Raw genomic sequence first — 23,185 nt, forward strand, 5'->3', positions numbered from 1 at the left:
GCATATGGATCATTTTGATTGGAATTTGAGATCAGTTATAATTTATCAACAATAACATGTTGTTTTGAAGATCGAGAAATTATTTTCTATACAAAATATCAAAATTGATTAAAAGAAATAGTAAGATGTTAGAGAGAAATATGGAAAATATTTCTAAATTAGGTGTGAGTTATTAGTCTTATGTTGAATTATTGACTGCCTTAAAAATATCATTTTACTTTGACTAACACCACCTACTTTGCAACATGAGTGAAATATATCCTAAATTTTCTTTAAATTTAGAGATATTTTCAATACTTCTTTTGATTTTTTACTAAGAGTCACATATCATATAAAAGTTTGAAACTACTTGCTATGTTATGTGGTAGATCGAGGGTGATCCCGTGGAGATTGGGTGATTAGAGGCAGTGTAATTTAAAGAAACTCAATTAGGCGGAGTTATCTAATTAATCAGTTTTTGTTTAATTAAAAGCTACTACAAACTACAGTAGTAGTTTTTCTACTCTTTTTATCGATTTTTCGCCGACACCTGTAGATGATACACACTGCCAGTGGAGTCTTCTTATATAAATTTCTCTCTCTCTCCATTAAAAAGAAAGCTTAGAATCGGAGAGTCTCTTAACGATGGTGACACCTACCACTACTGACGACGTTACCTTCTTGTCATTTCCCTGTCTTTCTTTCGCCATGCTTCTTCTTCTTCCTCTTACCTCTGTCTCTGCACAACCCCTTTGATTCTTGACTAACAAGAACAAAACAGAAAATGAATAGAAATAGCTGTAAGCAAGACACCCTTTTCCCCCTTTTGCCAGTAGTGGTGATTGTGGCAGTGGGGTTTTACTCATCTTTTGTTGCGGAAGGAAACACTGATCCGAATGACTGTGAGTTTCTTCACTGGTAGAAAATCTTGGATCCGTTTTTAGAGCTTCATTAGTGATTTTGTGCTTAGTGGGTTTAGATGTTTCTCTGTTTTCTTGAATGTGTTGAAGGAGGAGGCTTTTTTTGTTTTTCGTTTTTTTCACTAGGTGAATCTTGTGATATAAGAACGCCTTTCTTGTGATTGTTTGAATGCCTGATTTGGTTAATGGGGTAATGTATTTGTTTGCCCTTCTTCTGGGGCTCTTTTTCTTCCCTTTTTGTTGGGTTTTCCAGTCAATGCAAGTCAAAGATTGATACATTAGTACAAAAAATATGGATTCTTGATCTTTGTACTAAAAATTATATGACTGGGATTTTCTGTGATTATAATGTGAGGACGCATGCAATTGAATTCGAATGCTAAAACTGTTTGATTTGATAAGATAATATGTTTTCTTGCCCTTTCTTGGTGTCTTTCTTGTATTTAATTAGTTTCAGAGCCAACACTAGCTTAAGATTGAGGCTGTACTTGTTGAATCTTGATAAGATATATATTGAATCTTGGTTTTCTTGTTGGAGAGATGTTCTGGCTTTGGCTTTGTCGTTGCCTGACTCTTGTAATCTGCAGTGCAAGCTCTTCAGGTCTTGTATGCTTCACTGAATAGTCCTTCACAGCTCTCTAATTGGAAGTCAAATGGTGGCGATCCCTGTGGTGAGTCTTGGAAAGGAATCACTTGTCAGGCCTCTTCTGTTGTTTCAATGTAAGTTTGCATAGCATTAACTTTGTGCGTATCATTATACATTTTAGTTATGATTTGATTGATATAATGGTTGGTTCTTGCTGAAACAGTCAAATTCCTGATTTGGGACTCAATGGAACGTTGGGATACATGCTAAATGGTTTTACCTCGTTAAAGAACTTGTAAGAGCTTGTCCTTTTAGTGGTAAAGGGTAATTTAGAGGACCTACTATCACAATAAAATTGATTCTGCTATCTGTTGTCTTCAGGGATATGAGCGGCAACAACATTCATGATTCTATTCCATATCAGCTTCCACCCAATCTCACTAGCCTGTAATGTTGACTCCTTGTTATGTGTTTGGTTTGTTTGAAAACTTCCCGGTTTATGATTGTCTCACTGGAACTATAATCATTGTCAATGCAGGAATCTTGCAAACAACAATATAAGTGGCAACATTCCGTATTCCTTTGCTGGCATGGTTACACTTAGCTATCTGTGAGTGGCCAGACTCACTAGGCACTTTCCAAAACAAAAATAACATTTGCTTGGTCTTCTCTTTATTCTATTGAATCATTTCTGGCAACTATTTAAAATAGCTTACCCTACGATTCATTTTTCAGGAATCTTAGCCATAACTCACTCTCTCAAACAATTGGAGAATTGTTCACCAACCACTCCGATCTGGGAGCCTTGTAAGTGTTCTACTTAATCTTTACTTGATTGATCCTTTCTGGTAATTTTTTTTTCCTTTTCTTCTTTTTTTCTAATAGAGTTCATTCATTGCCACACTTGAAGGGCTTCTTTTCCTACACCAGTCCAATTAGTTACTAGCTTGAATTCATAACACCATGGTGTCTCCGACCCACAGTAGCTGGCCCTTCATTTGTTTTGACGTGCCTGCAATGTACAAACATGACTGCTTCCAAATATGTTCTCAAAACAAATATAGGATCTAATCATATACAAATGCCTTTTCAGAATCATTATCTGCTTAATTTTAATGAACAATGAAGTCTGGAGGCTTGTAAAGTCTTACATTTTATTTTCCTTCGTAGCTTTTTTATGTTGAAATTCGTTTTGATTGTATTAGGATAGGTGCCCTGCTCCTCTTTGAAGCTTTGTAAACCTACATTAGAGCTCAGTACCCCTGCTACAAAGAGCTTTCTGGCTATATTGATTCCTCATGTCTTTTGAACATCTGTTTCACTAGTTAATAGTTATAACTTTTCACTGATTTGCTGCTACTTCAGGGATCTGTCCTCGAATAATTTTTCTGGAGATCTCCCCTCTTCATTCAGTTCGTTGACCAATCTTTCCACACTGTAAGCATAATAACTTTCTACTAATAGGATTTGCTGTTCCGCTACTTGACTTACCCATGAAATTGGCATCCTCTGTAGTCATCTGGAAAACAATCAGCTAAGTGGCCCTCTCAATATCCTGGTTGGTCTACCTTTGACTAATTTGTAAGTTTCAATACCTCTTCTTGAATTAATGGGCTTAGCTAGTTTGATTCAATGCCAGTAGAGTGTTTTATGGGCAAAACAAAACCTTTTTGCAGAAATGTTGCAAAGAATCATTTCAATGGATGGATCCCGAATGAGCTCCGATCTATCCCTAACTTCATGTAAGTAATTTCACATCCTATATATTCTTACATGGTTTAGAATGTTACAGACTTACAGTTTCAAGGGGTGTGACATAACATTTAATATGACAGATACGATGGGAATTCCTTTGCAAATGGTCCAGCTCCTCCCCCACCACCATACACTGCACCTCCTCCTGGAAGATCTCGCAACAATCGTAGCCATTCTCCTCCTAGTTCACGTGCAAGACCAGGTTCTGATGGCCAGCCATCTCCAGAAAATGGTGATAAAAAAAAGGGATTGACAACTGGAGCTATCATTGGCATAGCTCTTGGATCTTCTCTTGCAATTCTTTTTGCTCTGGTAGCGCTTGTATTTTGCTTCCGGAGGGGCAAGGGCAAGGAAATTGCTACAAGACCCTCTACAGGAAGTCTTCCAGTTGGCACAGATAAAGGTGTGTTCCCTTAAACTTTTTTCCTTCCTGACTCAATATTGTCATTGGTGCTAATACCTTTAGATGACTAACAGTTGTGGTGTGATGTGCCATCTTAATTTGGAAATTGGTACGAACTTGGTTGATTTCTCATGTACTCTGTTTAATCTTAGTGAGTATGGAGGTACAAGAGCAAAGGGCGACGCCTGTGGCTGCTGTTGCTGACTTGAAGCCCCCACCTACCGAAAAGGTGACTGTTGAAATGATACAAGGGAAGAATGGATCTGTCAGGAGAGGGAAGTCTCCAATAACTGCATCAGCTTATACTGTTGCTGCATTGCAAACAGCAACAAACAGCTTCAGTCAAGAAAATCTCATTGGTGAAGGATCTCTTGGGCGTGTTTATAGGGCAGAGTTTCCTAATGGGAAGGTAATTTCAGATGTTTAACGTTGTAACTTCTTACCTTTCCTACTCGTGATGTGCATTCAAAACTATTTGAAGCTGAACAATATTGAATAAATTTAATCTGTCTCTCATGGACATCTTTCATTTTTGATGCTTCGGAGAATCACATACTTGTGAGTTGTATAACGTTCATCAGATACATAAGGACAAAAGGGGTATATCAAGATGTTGGCCACTCCACCTATCACCCTATTGCTAAGATGCCATAGCATAGTATCAAGCCGTTACATGTGTGGGACAATGTTGCATTACCTAATGTCCAACCTCGGGTAAATGATGCTGTAAAGATATGGTAACTCAACCCCAAAAGCTAGCTCATGAGGGGAGGATTGCCCAAGTCCATATAAGGAGACCACCAGTCCATTCCCTAACCAATGTGGGACTTTTACCCACTCTAACACCCCACTTCACGCCCAGGCCCGCTGGAGCATGGACCGGGAGCCCAAATGGAGATGAACCTTGATACCATGTAAAGATATGGCACCTGGGCTTAACTCAACCCCAAAAGCTTCGCTCATGAGGGGAGGATTGCCCAAGTCCATATAATGAGACCCCAGTCCATTCCCCAACCAATGTGAGGCTTTTACCCACTCTAACAAAGGCATCCAAAGTAGTAAATAAGGTTCTTGTCTTACTATATCCATTGCCTTAACATTATGGTTGAACCCTTAGATCCTTTCACAATATTTGTCAAACCGGGCAAACACTAAAAGGCTACATACTTGATCTATGTGTTTCTAAACCTGAGTAGAAGTTAGTAGACTTCTTGATACTCTGCTCGCATGCGAGTTGAAGTATTGGGTCCTCTTGCTAGTACATAATCTGTTTTGAGTGATTCTCTTAACTGAGATTAAGTCCTTGATACTCTTTGATTCAACTTGCTCTTTTAGATCTTTCACAAAGTTGATTGCCCACAGTAGGCTCACATTCTGATGAACACATGTCAATTGTTCACTCCTCTGGGTGGTCTGGTCACATCTTTGCTTTTATCTGCCTTGTGATGTTTGATGGGTGTAATTATATGGTCACTTTGATGGTCATCTCACTTCTCTTCTCAGCCTGAATTAACTATGATAGTATAACCTTGTCCTTTGGTTACATGATGCAGTCCTAAGCAAAAATATTCTTAGCAGTTTCAAAGTTTGACATTATATATCTTCTACTTTGTGGTTTATTATTGGATGTGCTACTGGTTATTTCTTTTTGAATGAACCAATTGTGTTGACTATTTCTCTGCTCCAAACTTGATGCCAACTGTGTTCCAATAAATGATTTAAGAATTTCATGTGTCAACAACATTTTTGATGAGGAAACTTTTAGTTTTTCATTCATGTAGTTTGTACGGAAGGTGCCAGCTGAAAATCTCAATTGATCTTTTGAACTGTCCTTACCAGATAATGGTCATCAAAAAGATCGACAGTGCAGCACTGTCACTGCAGGAGGAAGATAACTTTCTTGAAGCTGTCTCAAATATGTCAAGGCTGAGACACCCAAACATTGTTCAATTGATAGGATATTGTGCTGAGCATGGACAGCGTCTTCTGGTTTATGACCATGTTGCAAATGGTAGCTTGCATGATATGCTGCACTTTGCTGATGAGAGGAGCGAATTGCTTACTTGGAACGCCCGGGTTAGAGTAGCGCTTGGCACTGCTCGAGCTTTAGAGTATGTTATAGCTGTATAGTATTTTACCTGTCTTGCCCTTTTCTTGTTGGGTTAGCTTAAAACTTGACCGTCTTCTTTTCAGGTACTTGCATGAAGTCTGTCTACCTTCTGTTGTACATAGAAACTTCAAATCCGCAAATATTTTACTAGATGAAGAGCTCAATCCCCATTTATCAGATTGTGGGTTAGCAGCTTTGACTCCAAACACAGAACGCCAGGTGAGTGAGTAAAGAAGATTTAATCTACGTCGTCGTTTTAACAGAGGGTGTTAATAATATTGGGTGGTACGTGATGCATATCATGTTTATGAGATGATGTCAATCAACTTACCTAGTACTGTAGTAGGAACAATATTAATAAGCAACTAATTCTAGGTAGATCTTTACAGACTCGGTCATGAAATTAGAGATTCTGATTGTGGCAGCTTAGTTTTGTTTTCCAATTCTTCTGGAGCAATCTTGTTGGATGCTTAAACACTTGGCTTACCATAGTGCACAAACTTTAAGGAAGACCCCTTCCCCCTGCCTGACATTTAGTTCTGTGAATTATTTTTGTGAAAAGAGAACCTTCTTGTACTGAAGTTCGGGTGAAGGAAGCTAATGTGGGAAGGCTAATTGACTCTGTTAAGGGCATTGCCTAAAGTTGTAATTACTTCTGAATGTTGACAGGTGTCATCCACACAAATGATTGGTTCATTCGGTTATAGCGCTCCTGAATTTGCTTTATCTGGAATATACACGGTAAAAAGTGATGTATATAGTTTTGGTGTGGTGATGTTGGAATTGTTGACAGGAAGGAAGCCACTTGATAGGTAAACTAGATCTTTTTACATCGCTAGTCAACTTTTACACTATTGAATTCTTTTAATGACTTGATTCTTGTTAACAATCATATAGTTCAAGGGTGAGATCGGAACAGTCCCTTGTGAGATGGGCTACGCCTCAACTCCATGATATAGATGCCTTGTCAAAAATGGTTGATCCTGCACTAAATGGCATGTATCCTGCAAAGTCTTTGTCCCGTTTTGCTGATATTATTGCACTGTGTGTTCAGGTGAGCTTTACTTGCATGTTCTTTCATTTGGAGCATAACAGTTGTTAACATGTGAAGCTTAAAAGATGAAACCACTTCTAAAATATCTTTGATAGAAGCGAAAGTCAATGATCATAGGGAATTTACACACTTAAGGACCAAACTTGACATTCTAACCCGTCAAATAAATGATACACTACCAGTTTTTGCATTCTATATAAGTCCAAATTCAGGGGCGTGGATAAATTGGGACCACTTGCACTCTGAGTTTGCTCATGGCTCAGTGCTGAAGTGAATTGATGTGCTTCAGCAAATAGATGACCTTTCTTACACATACTCGGTGAGTCTTGGAATGGCGAGAGCACCCATCTTGGTTTAAGTTAGTTTGGGAACTTCCAAGGCGCAAGTCCTTGCACACCATGGTCCATAGTGGCTTTGGGTGCTTTGTCTTTAAATGAGAAATTCTTAATTAAGCTTTTCTTGAACTAAGGTGACTTCAAGACTCACTCAACTCACGAAGAAAAATCTGATGGACTCAACAAAATTATAATGAATACTTGCTCATTGACATATCTGAAGTGAATTACTTTAACTGCAATAATTTGAATGCGAGTGTTTTCTCCTTGGTAATAACTTTTAACATCTATTTCCTTTACAGCCTGAACCAGAGTTTCGACCCCCAATGTCTGAAGTTGTGCAAGCACTGGTTCGGTTAATGCAAAGGGCGAGTGTGGTCAAAAGGCGATCCAGTGATGAATCAGCTTTCACATACAAGACTCCGGATCATGAGACGGTTGACATGCCATAGATAAACATACACGACGAAGCGGCCTTTGCAATTTTGTAAGTAACTTCTGTGAAGGTCAAGAGCAACTATGGCAGATAAAACTCGGAGGTGTCAATACCAGGGACATTAAAAATGTAATTATTTTTCACATCTTCCTCGTTAAACAAAGAAGAAGCTTTTTTGCATCCCAATTTGAGGTACATAATTCACTGACAATGTCCTCCAGAGTATATTTACAAACCATCTTGGGATACTGGATATAATTTATTGTCAATAAGAACATTGCTACACATTATCATTCTGTGTTTGTTTATATTACAGTTTTTCCAATAACTTTTGGCTAGCCTAAGAGCTAACTGTAGTGTGCATCGGTTGGTTCAGTTCAATGTATTATTGGTTCGGTTTATCGGTTTTTGGTTTTAAAATGTTAAATCAATAATCAAATCAATAAGATATTTTTTATCGGTTTTTGGTTTAACCAATAAGAAATACTTATAAAATAAATATATGACTTTTCTAATAAATTTGATGCAAAAATACAATAATATAACTTTACAAATGCTCATAAAATAGAAACAAGAATAACAAACATGAGAAGAACTATACAAGTGTAGCACAAAGAGAAATTAAGAAGAATAGGGTTTTTACTTTAGATTTGAACGTTTTGTATAATGTGAAATTGTGAACTCAAAGTCATTGTGAAGTGTGAATTGAAGGTTAAATGATAAACATAGTAACTAGTAGGATATTGAGATTAATATGAGTAATATTTATGTACAAGTAAAAGTAGTAAATTACTAGTCTTAATGGGTTATCGATTTACCCAATAACCCAATATTAAAAACCAATACCGAATCGATAATCCAATAATTTTTTTTAAAAAACCATTAAAAAAACCGTTAACCCAATATCCCAATAACAATAAATCGATAACACTTTTATCGATTTGGTTTTTGCATCGTGGTTGATCTTTGTTTTCTCATGCAAGGGTATGGTTGGGCTGTTAATGAAGACGTAAAATCGTAGAATAGTTATGTTGGTGAGAGGTAACAAATATTAGAATAAGAGTTAACGTGTTTTGGAATAGCCGAGGCGTATACAAACTATACCTAACCGATGTTATAAAAAGAAAACGAGTGCATTGGAAAGCAAAATGCAATAACCTTGTGAGACTCCAATATAATAGCTAATAACTTAAAGACAAGCTTCATGGATCACGCCTCACTAGGTGAAAAAATAAGAATGAGGCCAGGTTGTGCCATGTGCACTTATACACTTTTTCTCATATGGGGGAGGAAGTAGCTATGGTGCTTGTCTACAACAAGTTTCCTCATTATATTCTCCAGGTTTTTTATTTTATAATAACATTAGAAAATAAAATGACCAATTGTGACTGAGGTCAACTCATCCCTAATCGACTCCAGCTATAGTTCGATTCCTGATACAAACACACTACAATAGCTAAGGCTACCACAAAAGAGTGCATGTTGAGAATAAATAAATTGAAATGTTCATTCGATTCAAACACTAAGCAAAAGGAGACAAAAAAACGAAAGTGCATTTGTGTCTTAGCTTTACTCTCCAATATATAGGAAACGACTCATTTCGAATTTAAAATTTTCAAAATGAATACTAATTTAAAGAAAATAAAATATTTACTTGAAATTTCCTTTCATAATTCTTTAATACTTGTGTCATCTGATGTAAACATTAGATAAAGTTCAAAAATAATTTTATTTGATATATATAGTAAATTCACTATCAAATTGAAGAAGAAAAATCACACTTGATTTCTTTTTGCCTAAAAAGAAAAATGACCAAATGCTATTTTTGCTCACCTTGTTTTAAAACCGTTTTAATGTACAGAAGCAGAAACTTCAAACAAAAAAAAGAAAGAAGCAAAGCTTAAAAGATAAAAACTTGCATGACTTCTCGCAGCAATTCTTTTTCTAATTTCTCAGAATCATCGTACGACTACGATGATAAGGAACAATCCACCGTTCCGACTTCGGATCGGGATGAGCCCCTGAATCCGGGTCACAGGAACAACTCGTTTAACGGGTTATTGGGTTTCACGTTCGGGTCCAAGAAGATGAGGAAGAAGAAACCCTTTTGTCAGGAAAAAGCAATTGTCGGGTTGGCTCTCTTTGTGATCGCTTTTGTCGGGATGAATTGGTGGATGCTTTCCCGGATCCAGAACTCGGGTCGGGCTTCTCAGGTTGAGTTCAGGTTCTTGGAAGATAATTCCTCCACTCTATCAATTCGGGTATGTTTGAATCACTCTTTTATGTCAATTCTTGAAAGGTACTACTAATGTTGAAACTTAGTCCAAGTTTTGAAAGCTGGGTTATGAATATGAATTTTGATAAAGATGGTACTTCGGATATTGTGAAATCATCTCAATATTTAGCTGTGAAGTTGAAAAAATGAATCTTGAGATGTTAAGCAACTAAATATATGTTACTTATTCGACAAACTATAAAGTTAAACTTTTCTAAATTGTTTTGTATTGGGGATGAAATAGGGGCAACTGGTAGGGGATGGATATAGAGGATTCATATGGCTGACCTGACTAATTTAGGAATGAGGCTTAATTGATTGTTGAAGTATGAATTGATTCACTGAGTTGGAGGTCTTTTCATACATATGGAGTAAATGTTATTTTTGATATGGTAGGAAGAACTGCTAAGGCTTGGGCTTGGCAAAGGGAGAAAGCCTCAGAAAACAATCTATGCACGATTGCTGGCTAAAGCTGCTCATTCCTTAGCTGAGGTACTTTTTGTTTCTACAAGGAAGTGAGTAGATCTATTTAGTTGGTTTTACTTGATAATGTGAGGTCGACACATTGCAGGGACAGAAAAAATCCGAGCCAAAAGATTTGTGGGCTGAACCCTATTTTGTTGCTTCCTCTTGGAAACCTTGTGCTGAGCAGCGTCAATGGCTACCTAGTGGTCTCTCTCTCTCTCCCCCTCTCCCTCTCTCCCTCTCTTCATGCATGTTACGTTTTGGGTAGTTAACCTGCTTCTTATGTGGCTAAAATTTTCAGAGGGAAAAAATGGTTACATTATTGTCACTGCAAATGGTGGGATAAATCAGCAGCGAGTAGCTGTAAGTTATGTCTTCTGCTTTGACATTATTTGTTCCATATTTCTTTAGTTTAGCTTGCCAAGCTAAAGACAAGGCTCAGCGCTAATATTATATGAAAGCTATGGTCTTTTTTTCTTAACTAACACATTTCTTCCTTGCACAACAGGTCTGCAATATTGTTGCTATTGCAAGATTACTCGATGCAACCTTGGTTCTTCCGAGATTTCTGTACAGTAGTGTTTGGAAAGATGTGAGGTAAAAACTTACTACTTATTGTCAGTTTCACTTCTTTCTTTCCTTTTTCCTATTGTACAATAGGGATTGCAAAATATTATGCAAAACCGTCAAAATAGTGGAATCTTCGATTACAGATTCACAACATCTTCGATATACCATTTTGTACCTTCACTTGCAAATTCTTGTTGTTGACTTGAAACACGTACTAGTTGAATGGTATTTCATTTAATTCTTTTCCATTTTCTTTTCATAACTAATTAAACATCTGAACTGTCTTCATCTTGAAATTCTTTAACTCAATAATTGGAAATTTGTGATGTAACACTGATTTCTTTTTGATCGCTTGTCTACAAAACATGAGCTCTCCAATACTTTGTGATTGTCCCAAAGGTTTGCCTGGCTTTTCTTTGTTGTATCTACTTTAGAGATGCAAGTATGCTAGAGTTCTTTTCCTAAACTGTTCCCCAATGTGCTTTGAGCTATGTAAGTATCTCCATATGCGTTTTTAACTGCCGTTTAACCACCCTTTCATTTACAACTAGCTATGCCCTGTCCGAAAAAAAATTATATGAAGTGTTGCATCAGTAACTTTTAGTATGATCTTCATCAAATAGAAATTAGAACTTTTAAATAAGATATTTATGTGCCTTTCCCATTTTGCTTCCTTCAAACTTGTTTCCTTGCTAATGTGAAACATTTGATACCTTATTAGTTCCTTATATTGAAGATTGATAGATACAACCTATAATTTCTTAGCCAGTTTGGCGATATCTACCAGGAGGAGCATTTCATTGACTACCTGAAACCTGATATTCGTGTAGTTAGAGAACTTCCTCAAGAGTTGCAGTCATTAGATCTAGAGGCCATTGGCAGTTTGGTAATACTCTCACCTAGATAAATCATTTTGAATATGATCATGTGAAGAATCTAGTTTCTTACAATCTGGAAATAAATCCAGGTGACAGATGCAGATGTTGTAAAAGAAGCAAAGCCAGGTTTCTACAAGAAATATATTCTTCCTATTTTACATAAAAACAGAGTTGTCCATTTTCTTGGATTTGGGAATCGATTGGCATCTGACCCGTTACCACCTCAGGTGCAGGTAAACCCAGCGAACTTGATATTAGGCTTCCTTGTTGATTTCTCAATTTTTCATTTCATCTTCTCATTTAGTCTGATTCCATAACTTCTACGTTGGTTCCTGATTTGGGGACTTCATCTAGAGACTTCGATGCAGATGTAATTTTCATGCTCTGAAATTTGTTCCAAAGATAGAAGAAACTGGAGCTTTACTTATACGGAGAATGCGTCAGAATGTTACACGTTTGGGACCCTTGGATCGTCACCTAGTGGGTCCCTTCTCAAAGTCTATGCTGAAGGGTGAACGAAATCGTGGAGAAAAAGTTGCTAGATATTTAGCTTTGCATATGAGGTTTGAAATTGATATGGTAGCTCATTCCCTCTGTGAATATGGTGGGGGTGAAGAAGAAAGAAATGAACTGGAAGCATATCGTGAAATCCACTTCCCTGCATTAGTGGAGCTTAAGAAGACCACGAAGTATGTTATATAATCATTGCTCAATTCCTTTACTTGCCCGACTCATAAGAAAAAGCTAGGCTAACTTGTTTGATTTTCCTAGTCTGTTGCTTGCATCTTTGATTATCCAGAGATTGCACCAGACACACACACAAACATATTGAGCTAAGGGTTTGTTTGATTTGAAGAAAAATGTTTTCATGGAAATAAGTGGTTTCCTTACATATTTTCTGTTGTTTGGTAAGTAAACAAATAAAATTGTTCCAAAAGCATTTGTATATATCTAGGAAAACACTATGGAGGCGGGGTGGGTTGTAGGATGGGGAGGAGGAGATAATCAATGGAGAATGTCACTTATGGAGCTAATTTTGCCTACTTTTACAAGGGAACCTCTTCATTTTTAAGGAACTTGATTTCCTTGAGATAATGTTTTTCAAAATTTTGTCCAAATATGAGAAAGTTGGAAACAGTAGCTACTTCTTATCTCTCTAGCATCTGGAGAGGTTCACATCTTCTTGTTGCGAAAGTGGGTGGGGTCTCTGGATTACCTCTATTGGACAATTTTAATTAAGCATGTCAAAGTGATGAGTAGTATTTTCTTCATAGATGCCAAATGACCTTAACCTAATTCTAGAGACATGTTATTGAGGTTATAACATTCAAATTTATTAAAACTAGTCTCAGTTCACTTATTGATTCTGAAAAAAAAAAATGTTTGTTCAGGTTGCCTTCCCCAGCAGCTCTAAAGGCTGAAGGATTGTGTCCTTTAATGCCTGAAGAGACGGTGCTAATGCTTGCTGCCCTTGGTTTTAATCGGCAGACACGCATATACTTGGCAGGTGCACATATCTATGGAGGCAAATCAAGATTGGCCTCCTTGACCACCTTGTATCCTAATCTGGTCACAAAGGAAAGCTTACTTTCCTCTTCCGAGATTGAACCATTCATGAATTTCTCATCTCAGGTAAACTCTGCGTTAATTGGTTCAACATGGTTTTGCTTTATTATCCCCAGCACCAAATTGTACAAAGAATATCAATAATAAACAAAACTTTCATGTGCTTGATATTGACTGATTATATAAGTTGTTTCTCAAATGAGGTGTTCGTCACATGGGAATTTATGGCGAACAGATTCAAACAGAATGCTAATAGATGCACTAGGTGGGTCTAAATTTAACCTGGAGCAAACTGCTATACTTCAATTTGAATGTATAAATTACTCACACATATGGGGAGGTTGTTCTTTGAATTCTTGCAATAAAAAGATAATGAGCTTAAATAAAGCTCTTAGAAATCGTTTGACTTAAGGTGTAGAAAGGAAGCAATGCAGAGCATGTACTTGTATCCTTGTATAAAACCTTTGTTTGCCGTTCAAGTATGTATATTTGTGTAGGGCTTCTCCGTATTCTGAACATAACAGACATTTGAATGCCTATGTAGCCGCTTGTTGCTAACATGCAGTTGTATATTCCAGCTGATGCAGAGGAAAGCTAGCACCCTATGAACATACCATCATATATTTTGATTTGAGAACTCGACTCATGCAACTGGTACTAAAATGAACTCTTTTATGCAGCTAGCAGCACTGGACTTCATAGTTTGCACTGCTGCAGATGTGTTTGCCATGACAGACTCGGGAAGCCAATTTTCATCGTTAGTCTCTGGCTTCCGAGTATACTTTGGCGGAGGCAAAATGGCTACTATACGGCCAAACAAACGTAGACTGGCTGATATCTTTGTCAAGAACAACACAATAGACTGGAGGACATTTGAGCAAAGAGTGAGGAAAGCAGTTAGACAAACCAAACGGGTATTTTCACGACCTGTTGGGAGGAGCGTATACAGATATCCACGGTGTAAGGAATGCATGTGCAACACATAGGTCCCTTAAGTTAACTAGGTCCATTGTCAACTGAGTTTGGGGGGGAAATTAACACGCAAATGTAAATGTAATATGTCACCATTTAAAACTTGAATTAATCAAGCTCTTTTTTTTAATTTTGTAACATTATATGATACATTTCTTATTCTTCTTATTTCTAATGCGGTCACTTTTTTTCAAAATGAGTTTGTTGAGTATCTTGCCCAACCCTGATGAAATATCCAAAAGGATGTAATTCTAGTAAATGTGAAATTACAGAGAAGGAAATTGAGTACTGCCTTATAAATAAAAGATGGTAAGTAACCTAATGAGCTGACATTTTGCATAATTTGCTCTAAATAAAACGCAAGAGATTTTTTTTATAAAATATTTCTTTGGAGAAGCTAACACATTTGATCGTTCGATCAAAAATATTCGCATCAATGAGTTGGGACAATGTAGAATAGTATGGACCAGTGAATGGAGCCTCACCTGTCTATGGGCTGACGTGAAGGGAAAGCCCTCAGCCATATGGAACCCATCCGTATGTATATATCGTAAATGTATAAGTTGTATATAATATATGTATTATCAGTGTATATTCTATATATATCGATTAAAAAAGTAAGCACCGAATTAACATGGAAAAATAACTTGTTACTACTAGAATGGTCAAAATTATACGCATTGAAATTCTTTACGATGTCTACAATAAAATGGCTTAATCGCCATGCAACAACATTTAAGCTTCAATATTTTCCTATAGCTAGCATTATTTAGTGCAGTCTTAATTTCACTTTTCATTTAATTTAATTATACTAGAAAGGGTTACTATAATCAATCAAACAATTGACCAATATCAAAAGCAGGTAAGCAATTGACTTGAAAATATTTTTATTAATTAAGAATCTTATTATACTCAAGTTTTTGTAACAATCATATCAATAATGACAAACTCTAGAGTCTAGATTATATACACTAAACTGAAACTCTAGTTTCTCACAGTTACATGACTAGCATTAGCATGACCAAAATATAAATTAAAATCTGTGAACTAATAATTAATTCAAATATTGTTTTAACTATTCCAATAATATTAATGATCCTGTGTGATTAGTGACAACAAGTCGCTCTCCTCCAGCTAACCTCTATAATTCCCACTAATAATTCTCAGTGTAAGTCCAGTCACTACCAAACACTCGTTTAGGATTAGTTCCGATCCTACATATAAGCCAAAAACATTATATTTTATTATAAGTTTTAACTCAGATAAATAGATTTTTTACGGTATCAAATCACCTAAAAGATAGTATATAACTACTTGCATCATTTATTTAAAAAGTGGAATAGGCGTACAAACCGGAAAACAAGGCAGATTATTTGCAACAACGTGTTAAATTACATGCAATAGTATAAGAAATTACATACATTGATGTAATTCCATTTAGGTTCATTCACCACCAAACTCGTCCAAAAATGCCGTCTAGCTAGGTTTGTTCCTACATATGAGCCAAAAAAAGTACGAGACATGACATCTTTTTCATCTTGAAGATAAGTCCTTTTTTCTTCTTTTTCTGTTTACAATATAGGAATTGAACTCTCATCAACAAAAATAAGATGAAAATGCAGGTAGTCAACCAACAGAGCTACTAAGATCCACAGTCTTGAAAATAAGTTCTAATCTAAATTCCCATATCTGTAGTCATTTTCACTATTGCTCAAGCATGTTTTATTTGGCTTTTAGCTAACTTCGATGTCACATTTTTTTAGTGAAAATGGCACACAATTGGATATGCATGAGCCACTCTTTAGCTAGCTCTTTGTGATAAACTCTAAAATATTAGTATTGTCTTTCTTTCTTAACTCACAAGATTTTACTTTAATTTGTCAAAGAAAATATATATTAGGAATTTGAATTGAAGGAGAAGAAAGTATACTAGTATAGTAAGGCATCTAAACTTATGTTGAAATAGTTAACATCCATTGATAGTGGCATGTTTTGGATTAGACAAGAGAAAAAGAGCAAAACCTTGTCGGCCAAAATATGTGTATTTAGTGTAGGAGCTATATATTATAAGTATCCTAAGAGAAAAGATTTTTCTAATCTAGGGTTTGGTCGACATTATATTTTTGGGTCCCTTAAGTCTTTGAAACAAGAATATAGCCAACGCAAGGAGCTCCATATAGTGGAGTATATATATTTAGGAGTCATGTCATGTAAAAGAAAGAAGAGAAAAATAAATAGATTTATTATATATATATACTAGCGATGTTAATATTCATGGAATTACTATGTTAAATAACGGGTCATATAAAGATTTTTTCAAATTTTAATGACTCTGACATAAAATCAAAAATAAAGGCGAATAGAAAGATAATTTATACGTTCATCTGAACTTGAACTATTGTACATGTTTTAAAGATTTATTGAGTTAGTGTAAATAAAAGTATTATATTTAAACCTAAGTAATCAAATTGGATATGATAGAAATTTAGAACTTTTATCCATACTATTCAAATATTGAATTCGTGTATGATTTCAATAAGTAAAATACAAGTTGCATTGCCACTTTCTCTCGTGGGATATAACGATAAGCAACATAAACATTTTACCCATTGAAAATTGAAAAGCCTTTATTTTATTAAATTAATTACTGCTAATGAGAAAAGAGTGAAACATTTTCCGCACATTCAATACTCAAATAGAGGTCGTGTCATATGTCAATACGAGAAATATGATTAATGACAGGTGTTGGACACAAGTACTTAGATTAATTAGAATAAAAAACTCAAGAATTTTAGTAGTTGTATATCGAATAACCTAGCTAAATCAAGAGTCTGAAGTCAAAAGGATAAAAAAATTAAGCAAAAACTTCTAAAAGGACAACAAAAAATAGAATCAAACCAAAATGCAACATTCAGATGGAAGATGGATTCGTTAAGTCATCAGCAGGAAGGTGCAGCTTGCCATGTGCCTTACGATAAAAAATAAATTAATATTACTCCTTCATTGTTTATTCAATCATTTTATTGTTGTGTTTTCGTGTATATTTTTTTTCTTTCTATTTTCACTATTTATATGTGAATAAAAATGTAAGTGATTTTCCCGTAGTAGCATAGACTCATTCGATAGAAAGAAAAGACTAGACACTCAATCGAGTAACAAATAAAAGATTGCCTTGAACAATAACAATTTTTTATATGGATGATAAAATTTAGAAAGTAAGTTGAAGGAGTCTATTTTCCTCAAATTAAGTCCTTAAGCCAGCTGAGAGACGTAAGCACGTAGGCATGCAAATATTGATTTTCATGTTGCTCCACACAAGTTTGGTTAAAGTTTATAAAGTTGCTACTTTAATATTTTTGTTCTATTTCAACTCTATTATGGTCAATGTAGGAGTCCGGAGCCTAAAGGGCAAAAAAATTTGACAACAATTTCAAAAGAGCATATCAAATTTTTTTTTAATCAAAAGGGAAAAATCACTACTGACGTAGTGATTTTGATTTGACGCCGTTAATAGATCCTATCAGCGATTTTGTCTAACTTTTTTTTTTTCAGAAAATCACTGCCCGTGCAGCGTTTTTGCGATTTTTTTTTTAAAAAGTTAAAATTAAAATCAATGCTATGACAGCAGTTTTATAAAAACAATTTTATTTTATTTTTTAGAAATCGGCAATTTTCGTTAATGTTTTTTTAAAAATATATAAATTTTTTTTTAGAAATTGCTGCCAGGCAACGATTTTAGTGGAATTTAAAAATAAAATAAAAATGGCAACGATTTCGGTGGAATTTTATTTTTTTTGAAATTTCTGTCAGCTAGTCAACATCTAATTGTAAAAAAAAAATGGCAGCGATTTTAGTAAAGAATTTTTTAAAAAACGAAAATCGCTGCCAGGGCAGCGAAATTCCCCTCTAACTTTCTTTTTTAAAAAAATATCGCTTCTGACGCAGTGATTTCATAAATAAAAATTGTCTTATATATTCAGATTACTCTCCCATATTGTAATCTAACATGCTCCAATTCAAATAATGATCATAAATATATAAGACAATTTTTATTTATGAAATCGCTGCATCATAAGTGATATTTTTAAAAAAAAAAAGTTAGAGGGGTTTTATAAAAAAAATCTTTACTAAAATCGCTGCCAAGGCAGCGATTTAAAAAAAACATTTTTTTTTTTTACAATTAGATGTTGACTAGTTAACAAAAATTTCAAAAAAAATAAAAAATTCCCACCAAAATCGCTGCCAAGGCAACGATTTTTTTTAAAAAAAAATTCCACTAAAATCGCTGCCAACTTGCCAAGGAAGCGATTTCTAAAACAAAATAAAAAAATTTCCACAAATTTTATAATAACGCTGCAGCAGGAGCGATTTTTTTGTTTTTTTTTTAAAAAAACATTATCGAAAATCGCTGCCCCGAAAAAAAATCGTTTTTATCGCAAAAACGCTGCATAGGGCAGCGATTTTCTAAAGAAAAAAAAAGTTGGACAAAATCGCAGATAGGGCAGCGATTTTGATCTGTTAACGGCGTCAAATCAAAATTGCTACATCAGTAGCAATTTTGTCCTTTTGGTTAGAAAAAAAATTGATATGCCTTCTGAAATTTTTATCAAAATTTTTTGCCCTTTAGGCTCCAGACTCGTAAATGTAGTGTAAAATCTTGTCCAAATACATAGATATTTCCTTATTGTAACGATTATTTATTTTGAAACTCAATTTAAATTGTATAAGGTATACCTATTAAACACTTCAACTGCATCTTAATTGTCTTAAATGCTTCACTAGTGAGCCAAAAAATATATATAATAATAAAATCCACCATCCATGGCATAAACCATTAAATTTTCATCCAACCAAATTTGTGAGTAGTTCATCTCTTATGTTTATTATTACCTAAAATCATGATCCAAAATGAAAAAAAAAAACCCAAGCTATATAGTCTTATCTCTTTGTGAAGCTTTAGTATGATGTCATCACACAGACGGGTTTGGTTCTTTTTATGGACCAAGTACATGATTATTTTTTTCTTTTGAGGTATTAGGTGAATTTTTAGAAGAAATAATCACATTTTAATATCGTATTAAAAAAATAATAATTATGGTTTGAGGCTTATCGCCATCTATTAAAATAAAATAAAAAGTATTTGTGTGTCTGGCCTATAGAATCAGCACGTGAGACAGCGAAAGGCATATTGAAAACATATTTAAGTGAATAAAAGTTTAATCTATCTTTAATAGTTTCAAAATTTAGATGAGATGGTTATACACTTTTTTTATATAGTCTTGATCAGTTTTTGATTTCTCTGTTATCACTATATCAGAGCAGACATAAATTCTAGTTTGAATCTTATCGTAATTCATTATCAAAAAAAAATTTCACTTACTCGCGAGAGATATAAATAAAATTATGCTCTAATCTCTTTATGATCAGCTTAAATTAGAGATAGTCATACACTTTAATTGACGACTAAGTTTCATGTTTATCCTTTCATTACTTTTCTGTTCTTTTCAATTTATCTTCATAATTTCCCTATTCTTTTACGCAGGGAGCAAAGTTGGCTTGAGAAGAGCCAAAGGGAAAAAGGATTTATTCTCCATAAATTCTTATGCCAAAGTGAGAGGTTTTTGCAGTTTTCCATCAAAACCCTACTGGAAATATTCTCTACCTCAATTTTAAAATCATTTTTATACTCCATCTGTCTCATATTAATTGATCATTTTACTAAAATTAATTCTCCCATATTAGTTGTTTACCTTACTAAATCAAAAAAATATTAATTTTTTTATATATTATCCTTGCAATTAATTCTTTTTAAAATATTCATATTTGTTTATAAAATTCCAAGAAGTATTTCAAAGGATAAATTAGTAAACTTATCTTCTTATTTATGATTTCCTAATATGTCTGTAAAAAGAAAAATGATCAACTAATATAGCACAGAGGGAGTACTAACTCTGTCTCAATTATATGTCATAATTGAAATTTCAAGATTCAAACTTCTAAACTTTGATTGTAAATTCAAACATAGAAGCTTTAAGATTTTTGAAATAAAATTTATATATTTGAAAACTAGGTAAAAAGTACTATAAATTGATAACTATCAACTTAAAATATTTAAAAGTCAAATATGATTTTTTTGGTCAAATGCAATCTTAATTAATATCGAACTTCATAGGTGTCATATGCATTGGAACTGAAAAAACATTATTCTTCTATAGAGTTGTGTGTCTGTCGCACCTTCACATACGAATATTTATCTACTGTCTGGAATAAGTACATATAGAACTGTAAATCAGTCTAATTAAACAATAATATTTTTTATATATAAAAATAAATAAATTGGAACTATAGTTTTTTTTTAAAAAAACATAAATTTGGAACTATAGTTTGATGTGCTTCTTTGTCATCTTTTTTATGGGCAACTTCTTTTCACAAACTGAAGGAGACACCCCACTTGAAAAAAAGGTTAATTTACTTTAATAAAAAAGGTGGAGAGAAAGAATTAGAAAATTGATTTTTTACCCATGTGTGTAATGATTAGAGCATATGAAATAAAATCATAATGGAATTCCAAAAGTGGAAAGGAAAATATGTTAATGATAAGATTAGTGAGTTCACTTAGTGGCTAATTATCTGGAGCTTATGATTGGGGATGCCTAGTTATGGCAAAGCTATAACGTTAAACTCCTTGGACTAAAAAAATGGTTTTCTTTCTAAACATAATCATGGTTTTAACTGGCTTGATAAACTTGAAAAGTTGCCCTAATTTCTAACAAAATGAAATATTTAGCTAAATCCAAATATTCTTGGTAAATATTATTTGGGTGAAATTTCACCATGTGTTTGACCATAGTATTTGAGAAACATATTTCACTTTTTTAGAAAAAATATAATTTATACCCATAAGTTTTAAAAACTATCAAAACTAATCATAAGTTTGTATTACAAGTCAATTGGATTTTCGTTGCAACAAATAACAAGTGGTGTCCATGACACTGGAGAAATGTGATAGTTTGGAGCGAGTGCAACAAGCATCATTTCATACATCGTGAAGTAGACAAAGCACATGATTTTGTTACCCTGAGCCGATTGTTCATCATTTTAATCAACAACCATATCATCACTTTCATATTCACTTTCATATTTTATCACTACTTCGGTGTTCACGTAAAAGATTATGTAATATAAAGCAAACAACTACTATAGAGGGTGTTTTTGTAAAAGATAAAAGTTTGGTGTAAAATTTCAATTTTTAAAAGATCCAAATAATGAGATTTGGCCCAAATACTAGAAAAAAATAGTATTTGGAAATTTGGGATATTTGCCAAAAATATTTGTCAAATAATGACAAATTGTATGGACAAATATTATTTGCCAATTTTTTTTCCAAATATTATTTGGGAAATCTATGGCCAAACGGATCCTTATTGTTATAAAAACTAGGTTTTAATTTTTATTTATTTATCTTAAATAGAAATAACAAGAAACACACAAATATTATGATTTATTCCCGATAATAAATTTTAAAAAGTTTATTTTAAAGATTTTTATGTCAAAATTAAATAACACAAGACTCTACTTAAAGAAGAATATGGAGAAATTACACCTGGCCCAATGACCTTGAAAATGTGTGATATTAAACTTTTGAGACTTGTTTAGATGTGAGCAAATCAAAGTTAAATTTGTTACTCACATATAGAAATGGATTGAGAATTAAAACTTTTAGGGACCTTTAAGGTTCTTATTTTAATTTATGTTTATTTTATTAAAGTTTATAGTATTTATCTCTACGCAAATTTATATTTAACCTTAAAAAATATTAGATTTAAATAAATATCATAGCATTACATCTGCCTTAGTTGTTAGAGCAAACTGAGTATAGGAGTCAAAAATTCAAAGACTAGTCATCTTAAAAACCACTCCGGTAAATATGCATGTGAAGAGTGAAGAGTAGAGATAAGTAATGTGGAAAAAATAGCATCAAAATGTTGCTACTTTTACCAAATTTCTATCTATCATAATATTAATAATATATTCATGGTTCTTGATTGGCAATTGGCAATTGGCAATTGGCAACTGGTTATGGACATGACGTAAAGGCAAATACAAAAGCTTTGCTATCAAAAGAGCCAAAGGCCCCTATATATTTACCCTGCCTGCCTGCTATAAACCCTATTGCTTAGCCCTATATATAGTTTAGAGGGAATAGTACTCCTCTCTTTGATTTATACATACTCATCAAATCTCTAACAATCCTCTTCATCTTAATTAAGTCCATCAATAAGGGTCGGTACTCGATTCGGTTGGTAGCTATATAAATAATAAGTTATCTAATAGATAGATATAAATAAGTTATTCATGCATAAAAATTAATAAGATGTTTGATTGACAGTTTAGAAATTTGCATAGATAATACATGTATAAGTTATGAAGGAATATATGTAATTCAAAATAGAAAATGAAATAGTTAATACATAAATAACTAATCCATGTATAACTAATATACAAAAAAAAAACCTAAATTTACTTATAAACGATTATAATTATAAATTACTATATTTTACTAATATGTGAATAACTCTAACGAGCTACAAACAACCACTAACTGCAGGCACTTCAGTTTTGACCTTCTCTTTTTTCCTTTTTTCTACTTTTCTAACTTGTATACATGGGTAACAATACAGAAGATTTTTTTTGTTTCAATGTATACAAACATTAATAACAGCATAGTCAAATTTTTCATTGAAGAAATTCAAAATGTGTAAAATAAAAATAAATAAAAGAAGAGGACATTCAATATATATTATATATATACATGTCCTAACTTTTTCCAATAATTAGTTTTACCAATTATAGTCAATATATATTTACAAAATATAAGTAG

At 33.8% G+C, this 23,185-nt stretch overlaps 2 protein-coding genes across 2 annotated transcripts; both read left to right on the top strand.

The window, feature by feature from the left end:
• Positions 1 to 514: 514 nt before the first annotated feature.
• On the top strand, positions 515 to 7,868 carry LOC125846420 (protein STRUBBELIG-RECEPTOR FAMILY 8). Its single transcript, XM_049525828.1, has 16 exons — positions 515 to 881; positions 1,487 to 1,619; positions 1,709 to 1,780; positions 1,867 to 1,932; positions 2,024 to 2,095; positions 2,221 to 2,292; positions 2,851 to 2,922; positions 3,001 to 3,066; positions 3,162 to 3,227; positions 3,321 to 3,643; positions 3,796 to 4,052; positions 5,483 to 5,754; positions 5,837 to 5,972; positions 6,423 to 6,565; positions 6,651 to 6,807; positions 7,445 to 7,868. Exons 1-16 carry the CDS (start codon positions 764 to 766, stop codon positions 7,592 to 7,594), a joined length of 2,175 nt encoding a protein of 724 aa, XP_049381785.1. The 5' UTR covers positions 515 to 763; the 3' UTR covers positions 7,595 to 7,868.
• Positions 7,869 to 9,444: 1,576 nt separating this feature from the next.
• On the top strand, positions 9,445 to 14,479 carry LOC125846421 (O-fucosyltransferase 15-like). Its single transcript, XM_049525829.1, has 10 exons — positions 9,445 to 9,839; positions 10,250 to 10,345; positions 10,425 to 10,524; positions 10,620 to 10,681; positions 10,827 to 10,915; positions 11,654 to 11,774; positions 11,856 to 11,999; positions 12,121 to 12,455; positions 13,158 to 13,398; positions 14,013 to 14,479. Exons 1-10 carry the CDS (start codon positions 9,498 to 9,500, stop codon positions 14,316 to 14,318), a joined length of 1,836 nt encoding a protein of 611 aa, XP_049381786.1. The 5' UTR covers positions 9,445 to 9,497; the 3' UTR covers positions 14,319 to 14,479.
• The last annotated feature ends 8,706 nt before the right edge of the window (positions 14,480 to 23,185 follow it).

Source organism: Solanum stenotomum, chromosome 12 (assembly GCF_019186545.1).
Source record: "Solanum stenotomum isolate F172 chromosome 12, ASM1918654v1, whole genome shotgun sequence".
NCBI classification, from domain to species: domain Eukaryota; kingdom Viridiplantae; phylum Streptophyta; class Magnoliopsida; order Solanales; family Solanaceae; genus Solanum; species Solanum stenotomum.